Source organism: Lineus longissimus, chromosome 9 (assembly GCF_910592395.1).
Source record: "Lineus longissimus chromosome 9, tnLinLong1.2, whole genome shotgun sequence".
Lineage (NCBI taxonomy): Eukaryota > Metazoa > Nemertea > Pilidiophora > Heteronemertea > Lineidae > Lineus > Lineus longissimus.
Genome location: NC_088316.1, coordinates 10,355,597 through 10,374,207, shown reverse-complemented (window position 1 = coordinate 10,374,207; position 18,611 = coordinate 10,355,597). Strand labels below are relative to the sequence as shown.

The following is an 18,611-nucleotide window of genomic DNA, read 5'->3' as shown; positions in this document are numbered from 1 at the left end:
AATTTTATATCATAGGTACATCTAATTCTAACAACCATTCAATGTGTCACCCGGGTCTTCTTTGATTTGACCTACTTTTCAAGGTCACAGAGGTCGAATGTACTGTAAATTGGCCATTTTGGGGAAATTGTGATTGCTTGGACCTACATCAAACCTAACACTACATGACACAATACCGTGCTCTTTATCCATCTTTCCTCCACATGAGGTGAGCACAATGGCCCTGGCCATTTCATTTAAAATAGCGATATGATATATTTAACAACTAGATGAAGTTGGACGTTTTACCTCAAGTTTTACATCAATGATGAACTGTTTTGACTTTTCCGTTGAACTTCTAAGACTTGTGTTTATCATCCCACCAAACAGTAGGGATAAATGGGCTTCAATTTTCTGTGACGTGATAGGGTGGGGTGGGGAAGTGCCCTATCGAATTCCGATCCTATTTCCAATATGGCTGCCAGGTGGCCATCTTGACCCAAGCGTTTCAGTTTTTCTGTGGCATGATTAGGTATGGTTCGCCTAATACAATTAAGCCCTTTGTGATGACGCTAAATTCCTGACTATCTTATTTTTGTTATCCATGACAGGATTTTGTCATAGCACAATTTTTCCTCCAGCAGGAGCAAAGTTGCATTCCGGACATAAAGAGAGTGTCTAATCAAAGACAAAATTGTTTTAGTTGTGCTTGATATCACTCATGTATTCGCAGTTAATCTGGCAAATGGAAGGGGTGGCCGATGTTTACATAATAATATTATGCTGTTACCCGTGCCGCCTGCCTGAACAACTGCAAAAGTAATCACCACGATTGGTTATGCATGATCAAAATCGCCTACGAACGAAATGATTTTGTCGTTGATCGGAGACCGTGTTTAACTGCTGAACAAATGACTTGATTGGCTTTACTTTCCTGTGGCATGATTTCTAGACGAAATGACAGCAGAGATCTAATTTGATTACATGATCTTGTATTTCAACAACATGATTTGTGAACGTCTGTAATTTATGTCTTGTTCTTATATACATGTACATGTCTGTCTCAAACAATAATCTTGTTTGTCTACATTCACATAGGACTTTAGGATCTGTGTCTTAACCTTTCTAAATGCATTTAACCCCTCATCTGTGCATCTAAGAATTTCGACCTAACTTTTAAAACATGTATTAACACAGCAATTGATTCAAATGCCTATGTCCATGTCATATGTAATGTTTTAAAGTCAGTGTTCTCCACTTCCCATTGGTGGGCCGCCAGAACAAAATTAAATCATACATTTGCCACCGTATTGTAGTTGTTGCCCATCATTTTGAACAGTCATAATACCTGCCCAGATGCCCTTCCCTTGAGACGAGATAAGTAATCTTCATTGTTGGCCTCAGAGGAAACCAAAAAGTCCAATTTCATGATTGAATACTCCCTGTATTTTTTGGAAAATTTCAATGTTGTCATCTTATCTCATTCAGATGCTTGGTTCTGTCAAACACAAAATAGACTGTTTCTCCTACACGGTGGACAACTTTGAGAATCTCCTACTTCGTGGCCGGCGATTCCTTGCCTGGCGAGAGAATGCCCTGACTGATGATGCTTATGAGAAGATGAAGCCTCGAACTGAGAGCACGGTCAGTCTACCAGCACAGAGGCCAAAAACACCCGTTCAGGAGATCAAGACATGTGAGTGGTCCAAGTATCATTTCATTCAAGGGCATAAGTGTATTTTCATGGGCTGTGAAAACGTACTTCGATAAAAGCAGGCCCAGGAATTCGTCTTATTGGATTGGGCAATCTTTCGACATGAACGACACTTACAAGCCTCTTCAAAGAAACACCCTTTCATAAAAAATGTGATTAGTATATCTTCTTTTTTTTCAGCTGAAAAGCGAAAAACCAGCATAAGTGACTTCCTGTTTCGACGGTCGCCGCAAACTGACAAGGACAAGGCAGGGGGCGCCACAGGAAAATCACGTCTCGAGCGAGTCTCTGGTGGTGGCTACCGCTACATCAATTCAAGAACGGCAAACATTCAGGACAGGCGGAGTGAGGTCGAGTCTCAGAAGACAAAGAACGCAGTTTACGCAGCAATCGTTTTGGAGGAATTTCTCAAAGAATTGGCAGCAATATCCCAGGAGCATTCGGTGCTACAAGCAGACGATGGTTATGCAAGCAACTAGCTCGTGGGCTGATCACACACGATCGAATTATTTTAAATCCTGACTGAAGGTCTGTGTTTGAATTTAGTGGTTGACTACTGACCAGAACTAGCATATTTAGAAATGTAGAGCGTGTTTGGCGAGCCTTAAACATTTGCAGTTCGTTGTGTGTCCATGAAGCATTGTTGTACAATACATCAGGCTAGCGAATCAGTTCTGGTCATTCTGACAAATTGCCAACTTTCATCTGGCTTTGCACTGAACATATTCATAATGACATGAATGCAACTTGGGAGACTTATTTGAAATTTCTTGCTTCAATTGTGAAAAAAAATTTGTGATGTTGTTGACACTTTGTGTTCATTCTGTTAGTATTATGTTTATTTTTGATTTGTTGGTGTACGAGAATAGAATGTAGGCCTAGTTAGTGGCAATTTAGCATGGAAATTACTATATTATTTTGCAATTTTCTTATGGTAGCTGCATGCCCTTGCAATATTTCTTTAAATGTCATTGAATGAGTAGCAAGCTAGCTTGTGATTGGCTAAAATTGATGAGTCACATGGCTGAATGTGGTCTCTTGAAGATGCTCACACAGCCATTTCATGGTGGGTAAAGGTGGATGATAATAAATACTAATTAGGATGAGTCTTATATAGCGCCAAATCCAACTGGTTTCAGTCACCCAAAGCACTTGATAAAAATCATGGTAATTCTCATAGGGATGTCAAGAACACACAACTGACATATCCTAAGTTTGTAGATGAGAAAAACAGCTTGTCAACCATGTTTGTCTTGTTGAAACAGGTGCTCCAGTTGAATATTTAACCCTTTCAGGACGCGTCTCGCAAAATTGCGAGCACCGCAATACCTCCGTTCTGGACGAGTCTCGGTTTTCCAGTCATTTCTAATGCCGATCCGCATTTTTTAACTGCTCGAAGGGGATTTCCGACAGCCTGGGGAATACCCTTTCTATTCATGCCAACTTCATAGCGATTCTTGCAAAGCCGATACTTTGCTTTCAAAAAGTTTCGATGTTGGCGAAAAAACTGGAAAAATATCCAGTCCAGAGCGGAGGTTTAGGAAAAAGATATTCAATCCTGAAAGGGTTAACAAAAAGCTCAATTAAAGCTTCATGTGGAAGGGTTTGATGGAAATTTAGTGACATCAGCGAGGTGTTGGATATCTCAACATAGACCCGACGCTGATGGTTCAATTTCAATTGATTTATTTCTAAAACACCACCAGAACAGTGAATATCAGATTATCTGCCATTAGAACGAGGCTGATGGATTTTTTCCCATTGATATCATATTTAGAGATACCTACATGTATAGATATTTGCATAAAAGCTCACCGTGAAAAAAGCTATGCTTGATGTACTATAGCAGGATTGATTTGAAGGAATGATTGATTTTGTTCTGGTTATGTGGTATATGGTTTTGTATTTTAGCTGCTCAACTATTTTAATCTCAAACTAATTGCATAGTAGCCTTCAAAAAGACTTGCTTTCCTGTACATGTGATTTAAGTATGTTACTGTATCTGTTGGTTTTTTCGGTGGCAATGAGGATCAAATGATGTTTGAAAGGGACTGAGCATAATTGGAGAAAATGTCAAATTTTTGGCTTGTTTGTTGTAAGCTCTTGCCAATACCCAATACAGTAGAACCTCTCTAATAAAGACACCATCCAGACTGACAAGTGCTGTCCTTAATAGAGAAGTGTCCTGATATAAAGAGAGGTCAAATTGAATGGAAACCGTCAATTTCTGACCAAACCTAGTGTCCTTGATAGAGAGGTTGTCCTTAGTAGAGAGGTGTCCGCTAAGGGAGGTTCCACTGTATTTCGAGCCAAAAAGACATTTTGTTTTAATATTCACTTGATAACAAATAACATGGAGAAAGATCTAAACAGTTATGTGGACAATACTGTTAAGGGTTCGTATAAAACGAGTAAAAATATATTCAAACCTACCAGGATACGTTGCAATACAATCTCCTATGTGACCTGTCACAGCAAAACCAGGCGCATGTCGCACAGAAGATGAGCCTAAATAACACCAGGAGATAATGGAAGATATTGATGTGCTCATTTCACAAAAGGCAGACAATAGAGAAATGAATAAACAGTCCGTCTCAACCTGCCAAGCTCAGAGCGACATGTGCCTGGTTTTGCTGTGACGGGTCACATATATGTGGTTCATGGTCTCTAGCAATCCAGACCAAAAGTAGGATTTTATTCTGATTCGAGGCAGAATTGAGCAAACTGGGTTAATCACATTCGTGATCTGCGATCAGATTAAGTGCCATCTATTGCAATCTTTTGTGAGGAGGCAAAGACCCTGGTGGGTCAAGATGCTGCTTTTTATGATGATGATGATGATGATGTATTCAGATATACCCTATTATACCATCAAGTCATGTTAACATCTTTGACCTATGACCACAAGTAATCATTTTATGTAGTTTTTTAATCTACACTAATTTGTTAAAATCTAATTCTTTTATTTTTTATCTCCTGAGATAAGCAAACACTGTACTTGCTATGATTGGTCATCACAATGCCTTTAACTTTGGCGATGGATGCATGTATCAGTCCACCTGAGGCCAGGAAATAAAAGAAGGTTCAGGTCAGATCAGGATGCATTTTGAGGCTGTCCCTCCTCAGTTACCGGTAATATTTTGAGACTTATTCAGATGCTCCGAATTTCTCTTCGGGTAGTTGTATTGTAGTTATGTTGTTATTATATTTTTGCTGCTTTAAACATGTATTTAGCCTTTTCTACTTTCTTCTCACTGTTATTCCATCCAAACCCTGGAGATTATCTAAATTCTCATTTTTCATGTCTTCGTTCAATTCGTTGATCCGTCTATCTTTACTGTTAGAGGGTTGGATATTTATTTTGTCAACTCCTGTTAGGAAATTACTTCTTTATATGCCAAAAAATAAGAAATACTTTGTAACTGTCATCACTGTTTGGAATATTCTGCAGTGTTCTCCATAAGAGAGCATTTTTTTGCTGTTCTTAATCGGCAATGTGGAGCATAAATACCCATTCCAAACACGGAATTTCTTGTGTTTATCGAAAAACTGTTTCCTTCCGGAATGAGTTTGGCAGTTATTAAGTAATGGGAATTTGCAGTCACTTCAGTCAGAGTTTGGCAATGAAAGAGTTATTTTTAATGATCTGAAAAATTCAAATAATTGTAATTAAACAATACAGGTTTTAAAAAGGGTCACACTCTTCAATGGCCACAAAAATATGTTCTTTTTTGATGTAGTTATAAATGAATTAATTGGAACATACTTGGCTTCTCAATCTTTCCTGTATTTCTGAGTACGATAGCCATCTTTTTTTTCAGCGGGTGACTGCTTAATTCAGTTTATTATTAACTTTTGATTCTGCATGAAACTGGTTTTATTTTATCGTTTTATCATGGTACGTCATGTATTATTTGTTAGACTGTAAAATGTAAATGTCAACTACTGAATATTTGTTTGCTTTGAAAATATATTAGCTAGCTTCCATCCTGTGCTCGGTTCTTACAGTCCAAATCACAATTGACATCCGTCCTGCTTCGCGTCAGTGACAAGCAACATACGCATGAGTTCTTCGCCACCGACGCACCAGTGACGCGCTTATCTCTATGTTTCGCGCAAATTACGCTCGGCCTACGCACAACCTACGCACTGGGTGGCATGTCAATGACGCGATTTACGGGATGTCATTTGTGATTTGGACTGTAATCGGCTTAATGCTAGTAAAGATATTTTTTTACTTCTGTCAATTATCATGAATGTCATGAATTTGTTTGTGCGCTGTGGGTGTCCATACTTCATAATAACTAGTAACTAGAAAAAACAGATGTTTATATCCTAAAGTTCACTGAGCGGTCTTGCGAAATTTTTCACATCGCTCTGATTTCATTGATAAATCTTGTTGGATTTTATGGTACCTACTTCTGATGAATCTTGACATGAAGTCGCAAAGCTTTAAAATATTTAAAGCCTCATTCTGACCATGACGCTGAATAAGAAAATCCTGACATACGCAGAATAGGAGAGCCATGCTGAATGTATTGGAAGACATGGTACGACTCCCCATGGCAATCGACTGTCTTCAATCTATGCGACGTCAAGTGCTGAGACGCGTACAATTTTTGTGTTCCTGAGTTTCCTATTCTGTTTATTTTGGCTTTTTCTTTGAGCAGAAATGGCCAGAAAGAAGTTTTTGATGGATTAAAGCTACTCGACATTAGGTAAAGATTCCTTTCAGGTAGGCCTTTAAAGAAACCACGATAATTATAGAAATGAGAGGCTTTCTGAACAGCGTTAAAGCGATCTTAGTACAAGCAATACAATGCCCTTACCGCACCTCAGTCAGTATCAACACAATTGATGCACCATCTAGTCTTGCGTGAGTTTCTGATTGGAACCCTATTACTGGCTCTATTGTCCACATGTTCATCAGGCCGTATCTCGCTAACTGATCTGCGCCAGACTTATAAACAGGATATGAGAAGGTTGATTTTCACTGCCCGAAACAATGTAAGAACTAGACAGATACGTTAGTCGTGTGAAATCAATCAATCAATCGATCAATCAGTCAATATTGGCATTTGTAAAGCGCTCTAATTACTCGGCAGCTGGGTATTCTAGAGCACTTTCTCTCCCGAAGGCAGCTGCTTATAGGTGGGCCGTTAAGCCGTACGCTGTTCGTTAAAAATGTTGAATTTGTAATTGAATTAAAAAATTCCAATTGCGGAAATACATACCAAATACAAATTTTGTAGACTGATATACAAATACTATGAATACCAGGTTTCAACAAATTTGTATTCACAATAACTGCAGTACGACATTGTGTATTAGTGGATTTCTATGTAACTGGACCACAAGTAATTACGAATGGTGTACCCCTTTAAGGAAGGACTGAAAGTCTGGAGGGAATCGGTGTTTTAAAGGCTTGACGGCAATTAGTTCCACAGTTTTGGAGCAGCTGCCATGAAGGAACGACTACCAAGAGTTTGGCACCTAGGTTCCTCAAGGAACATCGCAGATTCAGATCTGAAGCCTTGGCAATCGATCCTTCTGAATTGAATCATGGATCTGAGATCCCCTTTAACCACATGTCAGCAGTGAATGAATAAAATGCCATGCTCATGGATGACTGCCAACATATCAAAACACAACATGATCGCCATGTCTGTCACCACAATGGATGAAATCGGCTCTCAAGTGGATAAGACGTGCGGACATTATGTGAATGCAAGGACTACCTGTCCTCACTCGTATTGTATCGGTCAATGTCCCAAGTTTTTAAATGCTAACATTACTGTACAAATTCACTCAATGATTCTTGTATATAACGAGGTATTCGAATAATTATGCACCTGATCTTATGTCAAGGAAAATGCTGCTGTATTTCTAGAGGGGATATTGGCTAATTATGCACCAAAACATGCATACATAGTGAATCTGCCTTATAAAATGGATTGATATAGGAATGTCGTTTTATTGTTAGTTTCAATGTCATTTTACAAGTTTTAAATTTTGTGATGCTATGTATGTGTTGCCTATTTCTCAGTATTGAGAATATGCTACTCTATTGTACGTGCTATATCGTTCTCCCAAAGTTCCAGCATTTCAAGCGGATAACAAAATTAGGATTAGATTAGATATTGGGTGATGGATGTACTCTTCAGTGAAGATAGTGTGTTTCCACCCCTTGGACGGTGAATGGAGGAGTCTAAGAAAAAATCGGGAGGTGTTTTGTTACCCAACACACCAAATCAGACAGCAATCACTGGCAATATGAGATTCTGTCAGTTCTGATCCACTTGCAGATTATGAGATAATAAGGCTTTTAAACGCCACAACAGAGTATGCTATCAGTCAGCTTCAGCAATCATTCAAATAAAAAATAACATCTTAGAGCAATTTTTGTGAAGTCCTTATAAAGAAAATGGCTATTGTATTGTAATAAAAAAACATTATTTTCTGCAGACATTATTGACATTGTTGTTATCTCGGACATCTTCATTACTAATTCCCAAGGCACAACAGTGGTAACAAAGATGGGAGTGGTATCACAATGTTGCATGTAACCTAAGCTATATGAGCGGGTGTGTGGATACTCCATATACCAGAAATGTGACTTGCGACCCATTTTGGTGTGATGGAATTGGGAAAAAGTACAGAACCCAAATGTGTCTTCAATGAGATCTTGTTGGTGAATGAACCACATACACTATGGTCTTGTCAAAGATGTTGAGAGATCTTGAAAATCGCTCTCTAATTCATAATTATTATTATACCCCCGCCAACGAGTTGGTGGGGGTATACTGTTTTGCACTCGTCCGTGCGTCCGTCCGTCTGTCCGGAGTGATTGAATGAAAACCACTGCATGGAACAAATATGTTTTTATTGTGGAAACTCACCATGAGTGGGAGGTCGCATGGTATGGTATTCAATGTCGTCACGCATCCAATATGGCTTCAAGGGCTGCCATCTTGATTTTTGTGGCGACGCCCATTTTCATTTCGGCTCATTTAAAAGAGAACCAGGGCACCCATTCATCTCGTATTTCTAGGGAAGGTTCGTACCAGGTTGCCGATGGCCAATATGGCCGCCAGGGGCAGCCATCTTGATTTTCGTTTCCGCTCATTTAAAAGAGAACCAGTGCGCCCATTGATCCGATATTTCTAGGGAAGGTTCGTACCAGGTTGCCAATTCACAAAACCTTTGCTTGCAAAAACTCTCGCCCATGAAAAAAATCACCTCTAGCCTCAAAAACATCTTTTCACCTAGCCACGACCACTGCTATACTCCCACGGCGGGGGTATCATGAGTGATTGCTCGCAATCACTGTATTTCTAGTTTCTGATGGTTTTAAATGAAACCTACCTCAAATGAATCTTCCTAGTTTGTCCCAGTGTTCTATTCTATTCCAAAGTTTGTATTGACCACAACCACTCCAAAATAAGGCCAAATGTAACCGCATAGGAAAAAATTTTCTACACAAAATTTGTACAGGCTTTGAGAGCCAGAGCCTAATGACGTCGTCAACAATGAGATTTTCATTGTTGATGACTTGTCTGCCAGTGCATTTAATTGCATATAGCACAGGAAACGTATCTTTCTGCAAAGTCAACATTTCTGGTGCGGTTGTAGTCATGGTAAAGTTTTGAATGGATTAAAACGTAGGGACAAGCTGGGAAGATTCATTTGAGGTAGGTTTCATTTAAATATAAATATGCAATTGTGAATTAGACAGCGATTTTCAAGATTTCTGAACGTCTTGGACAAGACTATAATGATTTAGCATTTGATAAGCTCTTTTACTGCTTGAAGGTTACAGCTGTAACTGAATTTGGCCTTGTTTGGGTATAGTTCTTGTTTCTTGGTATTGTTGTACTACATGTAGTTAGCTCAGATAGATGAGCTGCTTTCCCCACGTCATGTCCATTGTCGGTTGTTGTCGTCCGTCCCTGAACAATGGTATCTAGAATGTTCAAATTTGGTGTGTGGATGTCTTTCAGGCCAACCGCTTTCAACCTTGATGATGATGATATAACATGCCTTGACGTACATGTGCAAAAAATCATCACAATTTTATCTACTTTCTGGACTATTTTGAAAGTCTCATTTTGTCAATATCTCATGAAATCATGAAATTTTTACTGTGGGTACTTCTAATGAGGCATTGAGAAATGATATTCAGGGTTTTGGGTGGATGTACTTCAAGGTCACATTGGTTAAACTCTGAAATTTCACCAATAGTGCCATGTTTGTCATTATTTGTCCCAGAAACTTTAAATTTGGTATGTTGACACCTGTGAAAGCTTCTTTATATCGTAACAAAACAGTAGGTCACTGTAACATACTGTAATCAATCATAGGACTTTATTCAAAACTAGAGGAAGTCATGAAATGTTCAATATGTTGAATCTAACAGATCCATGTTAGCCTAATAATATCCCTAGGTATATATCACTCTAAACTGTTTAGGATTGAGGGTATATTCTATCACTCGAAATCTAGACATCTTCCAGCAAGAGATGTTTTGTAGTGGTAGTCTACTTGGTTATAAAAGTTTGTAAGTTCTGTTCCATTTTCTCTTCAATACTTTGTCTGTATGATTGAGTTCCTTGTTCAATGCGATGGAAGCGGTTCAGTGATTGCCTGGTTAATTGATGATTACCCCAACTAACTAACTATTCAGCCATTGTTCTATAATCTTACGAATAAGTGATCCTTTGGTTACTTGTACTTTTCATCAACCGCCAAATTAAAAAGATGCAGTAACTGTATGAAACGATAATGGTGCACTATATTGTAAATCTAGAAAATAAACTTTTGGGTTATGGAAGTAAAACCGTGTCATTTTCAATTCATTTTACTTGTTCTTGATATAGAAAGGCCTTTTCTAGAAAGCCAGAGAGCTTATATAGAAACTGATCAAGAAATCCACAATCATGATGTGTATATTGCCTAACACCATCAGACAATTTTCATCTTTTCTAGACACCTGCAACTATAAGCTCAGTGGAACCACCCTTGGCGGATGCCTTTTTATCAAGGACACTGCATTTGATCCTGAATTGGTCATTTCCATTGAGATTTGACCTTTTTATTCAGTACACCTCTTAAAAGAATGGGTGGCTTTTTGTGGCAGTATGTTTCTTTCTTCTCCTTATTCATCTGTAAACTATTTTTCTGAACGTGTTTGATGCTTTTGTTTCAGCTCTTAGATAGTAGAAAAACGCATCATTCGTTATTTTTAGTACGCACAAATCCTTGCGCGAAATACCTTTCCCGCCACCTGAGTGCACGTGAGATCCAACTTCACATCAACCCGCTATTACGCCGCAACATTTCCATTATCGTCAGAGTAGCGGGGTTATCAAGCGCCATCAGCGTGACGTCGGAAAAATCGATACTGACACCAAGTCATCACAGGGTAGATCCATAGCTTCAGGAAGCGCCTAATTAGTGCATGTTCCACATGCATGGAAAGAATGGACACATGGGAGCTAACGAGGGTCAAATCAGAATTGACCTAGGATCAAATCAGAGTTGACCTAGGGTCAAATCAGAGTTGACATTGGAAAAGCGTGATAACTTGGTCAGATTTTGAACTTTTTTTTTGGACAATTCGTTGACAGAAACTACTGATGTAGAAGAAAGAGGTGGTGACTGGACAGCCGACACCTGGGTAATATTGCCCTTAATAATACCAAGGTAGAGAATTTGTTGGCCTCCGTGCTGTGCTCATTAAAGGGGTTTCTAATGTAATGTACAACCAGGGACATATTCATACAGGACACATATTTTCGAGACACCTCCCCTTGTAAGTAAAGCGAAAGATCTCTTCATATATGACACATCTGTCTGTAAGAACAACCAGAAGTCGTCACACAAGATACATCTCTTTGAGATACCTGCGTCAGTAAGAACAACCAGGGATCTTCATAGAAGACAGATCTCTTTGCCACACCTGTGTCAGTAAGAACAACCAGGGATCTTCATTGAAGACAAATCTCTTTGAGACACCTGTGTCAGTAAGAACAACCAGGGATCTTCATTAAAGACAAATCTCTTTGAGACACCTGTGTCAGTAAGAACAACCAGGGATCTTCATTAAAGACAGATCTCTTCGAGACACCTGTGTCAGTAAGAACAACCAGGGATCTTCATTAAAGACAGATCTCTTGGAGACACCTGCGTCAGTAAGAACAACCAGGGATCTTCATACAAGACACATATCTTTGAGACTCCTGTGTCTGCAAGTACAACCAAGGACATCTTTACACAAGACGCATCTCTTCGAGAGAGCTGCGTCTGTAAGTACAACCAAGGACATCTTCACACAAGACACATCTCTTTGAGACTCCTGCGTCTGTAAGTACAACCAAGGACATCTTCACACAAGACACATCTCTTTGAGACTCCTGTGTCTATAAGTACAACCAAGGACATCTTCACACAAGACACATCTCTTTGAGACACCTGTGTCTGTAAGTACAACCAAGGACATCTTCACACAAGACACATCTCTTTGAGACACCTGTGTCTGTAAGTACAACCAAGGACATCTTCACACAAGACACATCTCTTTGAGACTCCTGTGTCTGTAAGTACAACCAAGGACATCTTCACACAAGACACATCTCTTTGAGACTCCTGCGCCTGTAAGTACAACCAAGGACATCTTCACACAAGAAACATCTCTTTGAGACTCCTGCATCTGTAAGTACAACCAAGGACATCTTCACACAAGACACATCTCTTTGAGACTCCTGCTTCTGTTAGTACAACCAAGGACATCTTCACACAAGACACATCTCTTTGAGACTCTTGCGTCTGCAAGTACAACCAGGGACATCTTCATATAATAAACATCTCTTTGAGAAACTTGTGTCTATAAGAACAACCAGGTATCTTCATACATAACACATCTCTTTGAGACTCCTGCGCTCGTAAGCACAACCAGATACATCTTTACACAAAACCCATCTTGCGCCCGTGAGTACAACCAGGGACATCTTCACAGAAGACGCATATCTTCGAGACACCTGCGTCTGCAAGTACAACCTGAGATGTCTTCATTCAAGGCGCATCTCTTTGAGACACCTGTGTCTGCAATTACAACCAGGGTCTTCTTCATACAAGAAACATCTCTTTGAGACACCTGTGTCTGCAAGTACAACCAGGGTCATCTTCATACAAGACACATTTCTTTGAGACACCTGCATCTGCAATTACAACCAGGGACATCTTCACACAAGACACATTTCTTTGAGACACCTGCGTCTGCAAGTACAACCAAGGACATCTTCACACAAGACACATTTCTTTGAGACACCTGCGTCTGCAAGTACAATCAGGGACATCTTCACACAAGACACATTTCTTTGAGACACCTGCGTCTGCAAGTACAACCAGGGACATCTTCACACAAGACACATCTCTTTGAGACACCTGCGTCTGCAAGTACAACCAGGGACATCTTCACACAAGACACATCTCTTTGAGACACCTGCGTCTGCAATTACAACCAGGGACATCTTCACGGAAGACACCCATCTTTGACACCTACCCCTGTAAGAACAACCTGGGACATCATTATACAAGACAGATCTCTTTGAGCTACCTTCGTCTGTAAGAACAACCAGGGTCATCCTCATACAAATGCATCTTTGAGCCAGAAGATGCGCATTTCCAAGACTTTGAGTGAAAGGATCTTCACACAAGAAAGCATGTAGGACCCCATGGGGACACCTCCTCCTATCAACACAAATATATAGACTTCTGCAACTTCACTGTCCATCAGACAAGACAATTTGTGAAATTCAACCAAATGCGACATCTCTATCAAGAACTTCTTGCTTTCCACGTCCGACTTGCTGTCACTGCCGATTGTACGGATGAACAAACCAAAGTGAAAGTAGAAGCCAGCTGTTCGCGGGCTCCATATCACTGTGAAGAAGCTCACAAACGGAACCATCCCACTTCAGATTCTCTTGTCGAATGGGGTGAACCTCGATATGAATTGTTGTAGGCAACTGATTTCCACAGGAATCTAGATCTGAATACACTTTTCAACAGCCAATCTTTATATGCCTGCACAGTGTACAGAAGCATTCAGTCATTATGATGATTGACGATTGACGATTCTCCTGAAGACACTTTGACTACGAAACAGTTTTTCTCCTTCTGTGTTGGGAATTTGGAAATGCACGCCAGACAGTCAGTACCACCACAGAGACCTCTAGACTCCACATTGGAGAGATGGGGTCTAGTCTCCAGCCCCACATTGAAGAGATGGGGTCTAGTCTCCAGCCCCACATTGGAGAGATGGGTCTAGTCTCCAGCTCCACACTGGAGAGATGGGTCTAGTCTCCAGCTCCACATTGGAGAGATGGGTCTTGTCTCCAGCTCCACATTGGAGAGCAAGAGTCTGGTCTCCATCTCAACATTGGAAAGATGGGGGTCTAGTCTCCAGCTCCACATTGGAGAGATGGGTCTAGTCTCGAACTCAACATTGGAGAGATGGGTCTTGTCTCCAGCCCCACATTGGAGAGCAAGAGTCTGGTCTCCATCTCAACATTGGAAAGATGGGCGTCTAGTCTCCAGCTCCACATTGGAGAGCAAGAGTCTTAGTCTCCAGCCTCACATTGGAGAGATGGGGTTTGGTCTCCAGCTCCACATTGGAGAGCAAGTCTGGTCTCCAGCTCCACATTAGAGAGATGGGGTCTAGTTTCCAGCTCCACATTGGAGAGATGGGGGTCAGGTCTCTAGCTCCACATTGGAGAGATGGGGTCTGTTCTCCAGCTCCATACTGGAGAGCAGGAGTTTAGTCTCCAGCCCCACATTGGAGTGATGGAGTCTAGTCCCCAGCTCCACATTGGAGAGCAAGAGTCCGGTCTCCAGCTCCACATTTGAGAGATGGGGTCTGGTCTCCAGCTCCACATTGGAGAGCAGGAGTCTGGTCTCCAGTTCCACATTGGAAAGATGGGGTCTAGTCTCCAGCTCCACATTGGAGAGATGGGGTCTAGTCTCCAGCTCCACATTGAAGAGCAAGCGTCTGGTCTCCAGCTCCACATTGGAGAGATGGGGTCTTGTCTCCAGCTCCACATTGAAGAGCAAGCGTCTGGTCTCCAGCTCCACATTGGAGAGATGGGGTCTAGTCTCGAGCTCCACATTGGAGAGATGGGGTCTAGTCTCCAGCTCGACATTGGAGAGATGGGGTCTAATCTCCAGCTCCACATTGGAGAGCAGGAGTCTGGTCTCCAGCTTGACATTGGTCAAAGTGTCAAATTTGGTAGTTTTCCACGATCTTGAATGATAGTAAAAACTATCAGTTTACTGTCAATTTCTTCATTGGTCCTATGGCTAAGTCAGGTGATATTGATTTATTATAAGGGTCACATGTCTTCACCTCATTAACAGAAAAAAATATGTGATTCTCAATACATTATTAGCACATTTAGTAAAATTCAATTGCTTGAATGGAGCATAAAAGGTCCTTCATTTGACACAGCACTGTGTGAACTGGTCAAATCTAGACTGACAAGTAGTTTAGAAGACACACATTATCAAACCACACCCGGGCCCGGATCCAGGGGGATGTTTTTTGAATGCCCCCCCTTTCTGCTGCAAGACCAAACCTTTTTAGGAAATTCTGGCTATATTTGGTTTAATGCTGCCCTAACCCAGCTCAAGTGCCTCAATGTCACATTTTCAACGGTCATTGCATGTGACTCAGTGTCTGATGTCATGAGAATACACCATCTGCATTTTTCACTATTACATTTTCATGAACACCAAAGGCTGACAAGAAATTGTCTACTTGTGTCATATCACCTGCTGCACCTCTTATCCACGGAGGTTAAAGATGCCAAGCTCTAACATGTCAAGTACGAAACAGAGCAGCTGTTCAATCATTAACAATGGGAATTTTATAATTTAGAGAGCCAGCTTCATCAACGTGCGTGATTACACACTCAATGTTATACATGATCATCGGTCGAAGAATCCTTAGCCAGAAAAGTCCAAGATAAACATGCCATGTCATTCACGTCACAGACCTTGCAGCATTTTCTTCATTTGGTAGCACTTGTTTCTTCTTCTTCAAGAGTGTCCCAATGACAATCGCCGTAAACAGTACCAGGCCCAAGTTCCGGTTGGAGCGGAACTTTTTTCCACAGTCCTCCGGATTGTTGATATCTAAAGTGGAGATCTGAAAAAATAGCGCTGATGGTGAGATGCACACAACATATATAACTGGGCTCATCTAGTACGATGTTCAAGCCTTCGTTCCACAGTATATACAGGCAATAGCTGGGCACCTTGCTAAATATCTCCTCATCATATTCAACCTTGAGCAACATAAAAAAATTCAAAATTCTCTACAAGCAGACATTCCAGACTGCTCAGGTATTGCTTGGGCTGTTAAGTTCATCTGCCTGGTGCTATCTGGGATTCTGTTGTGATTTACAGTATTGCTCTGCACGGTGAAATATTGTTCAAATGCCAGTATAAAGTTAAATCATCAGACCTGCTACCCATACTCTTGGCTGGAGAGATGGTGGACGAGATGTAACCTTCTTCAAAAGGGAAAAACAGTAAACCTTGCATATATTGCAGTAAACTGGGCCAGCATTTTTGTCCATGATAATATACAAAATCCATTGTACACATATCACCCACAGTATTGGAACCCTGGACCTGGGATTTATAAAAATCTGTCTGTTATATGTGAGTACATGTATCAGGTTTATGTGAGTCTTGATACATGCAAGGTTTATTGTACGTTTATGAAAACCCAAAGCAGCAAGTTAACTTTTTCTCTTTCTAGGTTTTTATCATAAATCAATACATAAAGATAAAAGTAAGTTCTAATAGGGACATTCAGATGGGAGGCGAAAAAAACCACATTCGGATCGGATCCGGATGTGATCTGATCGAAGAACATTCAGGTCTCCAAAATTGTGCGCATTTAGACAATCAGTGCAAAGCGCTCTCATATGAACTCATTTCTGCAGTTGTGGAACTCTCCAATACCGGTTGCTTGTGGAGGTGTAAAAAATACGTTAGTGCGCCTGCGCCCAGGTAAAATGAATCAGGATTCGGTATCAATTTGGGTTTAGATGACGCTTTTGATCCAGATGCATCTAGATGGATGGTGTTTTTTTAATCCGGATGGGACCACATAGATCCGGATCATTTTGCATTAAGAAGAGAAAAATTTAAACCACATTCGGATTCAATCGGATCGCATGTGGCTTTTTTCCTGTCGTCTGAAAGGCCCTAATATGACGCTTTCATACGGTCAACATTCTTGAAGCGCTTTATTTTTATTCCCCAGTCTATTATATCAGAAACTTTCAGTATAACTCAGAATAGCTGCCCAATCAACGCTAACCTGACCATTTCTGACAACAGTACTCATTTAAAAGATCTGGGTGAAGTTAGGAATGTTAGGCAAAGAGACCTGACCATTTCTGACAACAGTACTTATTTAAAAGATCTGGGTGAAGTTAGGCATGTTAGGCAAAGAGACCTGACCATTCCTGACAACAGTACTTATTTAAAAGATCTGGGTGAAGTTAGGCATGTTAGGCAAAGAGACCTGACCATTCCTGACAACAGTACTTATTTAAAAGATCTGGGTGAAGTTAGGCATGTTAGGCAAAGAGACCTGACCATTCCTGACAACAGTACTCATTTAAAAGATCTGGGTGAAGTTAGGCATGTTAGGCAAAGAGACCTGACCATTCCTGACAACAGTACTCATTTAAAAGATCTGGGTGAAGTTAGGCATGTTAGGCAAAGAGACCTGACCATTCTTGACAACAGTACTTATTTAAAAGATCTGGGTGAAGTTAGGCATGTTAGGCAAAGAGACCTGACCATTCCTGACAACAGTACTTATTTAAAAGATCTGGGTGAAGTTAGGCATGTTAGGCAAAGAGACCTGACCATTCCTGACAACAGTACTTATTTAAAAGATCTGGATGAAGTTAGGCATGTTAGGCAAAGCAGGCATGACAGTGAGCTGAGAGGTCACAACCTGAAAATTTTTCTGATGGGGAGGGTTCAAGGGGGTGCCTTACTCGCTGAAGAAGTTCAAATTTCAAATGCATTGGGAGTAATTTCTGGCAAATTACAGAGTTATTCTGCTCTGTTTATTGTGTGGGGGTCCTCCCCAGAAAGATTTCGTGCGTGGTTTCTTTTTAAAATTCACCATTATTCACCCAACTAGCTGTAAGTGTTCATGGCGCCATTTCGATCATGAGGCGAGGATATCCCACAGTGCCTTGCGCTGTGAGGGGATTCCCCAAGTTTCGTCAGTTCGTTGGCTGTTTGTACGGTGAAGATGAGGTCAGCGCTATTTTTAGACAGCACACGGCATCGCTCAATATTTTAGTCTCTTGCACATACGTTCCATTGGCGGTACAGCATTGTCTAGGCCGAGTCACACGGTTGATTCAGAGACTGACGGCTACAGCGCGATATACATTATGCGGCCTGCCTTTGGGAATGCCAAGGCACGTGGTGATTCGATGGGTTTAGCTCTGGCTTTGGCGGGAATAATGCGGACAATTTTGATGCCGAGCGGAAAGTTTTGTGGCTGGCTCTTCAGTTCAGGTCAACACCTCTACCCCCCTCACCCCCCTAATTTTTATTGCAGATCTGCGCGAATCTCGGGACCCAACTTTTTCGATACTTCATAACCGGATTTCCGGAAATTACCGGAAAACTCTCATGCCTGGCAAAGAGACCTGACCATTCATGACAACAGTACTTATTCAAAAGATCTGGGTGAAGTTAGGCATTTTAGGCTAAGAGACCTGACCATTCCTGACAACAGTACTTATTTAAAAGATCTGGGTAAAGTTAGGCATGTTAGGCAAAGAGACCTGACCATTCCTGACAACAGTACTTATTTTAA

At 40.8% G+C, this 18,611-nt stretch overlaps 2 protein-coding genes across 8 annotated transcripts in view; one reads left to right on the top strand and one right to left on the bottom strand.

Moving 5' to 3' along the window:
- Window positions 1–10,529, top strand: part of LOC135493186 (FHF complex subunit HOOK-interacting protein 1B-like) — a 51,058-nt gene extending 40,529 nt beyond the window's left edge. For all 4 annotated transcript variants that reach the window (XM_064780237.1, XM_064780235.1, XM_064780238.1 and 1 more), the window contains 2 exons: window positions 1,468–1,675; window positions 1,874–10,529. In XM_064780237.1, the coding sequence (XP_064636307.1) occupies window positions 1,468–1,675; window positions 1,874–2,172 (507 nt within the window). In that variant the 3' untranslated portion in view covers window positions 2,173–10,529. The remainder of the gene's footprint in view (window positions 1–1,467; window positions 1,676–1,873) is intronic.
- Window positions 10,530–15,127: 4,598 nt separating this feature from the next.
- Window positions 15,128–18,611, bottom strand: part of LOC135493187 (4-hydroxybenzoate polyprenyltransferase, mitochondrial-like) — a 46,537-nt gene continuing 43,053 nt past the window's right edge. For all 4 annotated transcript variants that reach the window (XM_064780240.1, XM_064780241.1, XM_064780239.1 and 1 more), the window contains one exon: window positions 15,128–15,896. In XM_064780240.1, the coding sequence (XP_064636310.1) occupies window positions 15,732–15,896 (165 nt within the window). In that variant the 3' untranslated portion in view covers window positions 15,128–15,731. The remainder of the gene's footprint in view (window positions 15,897–18,611) is intronic.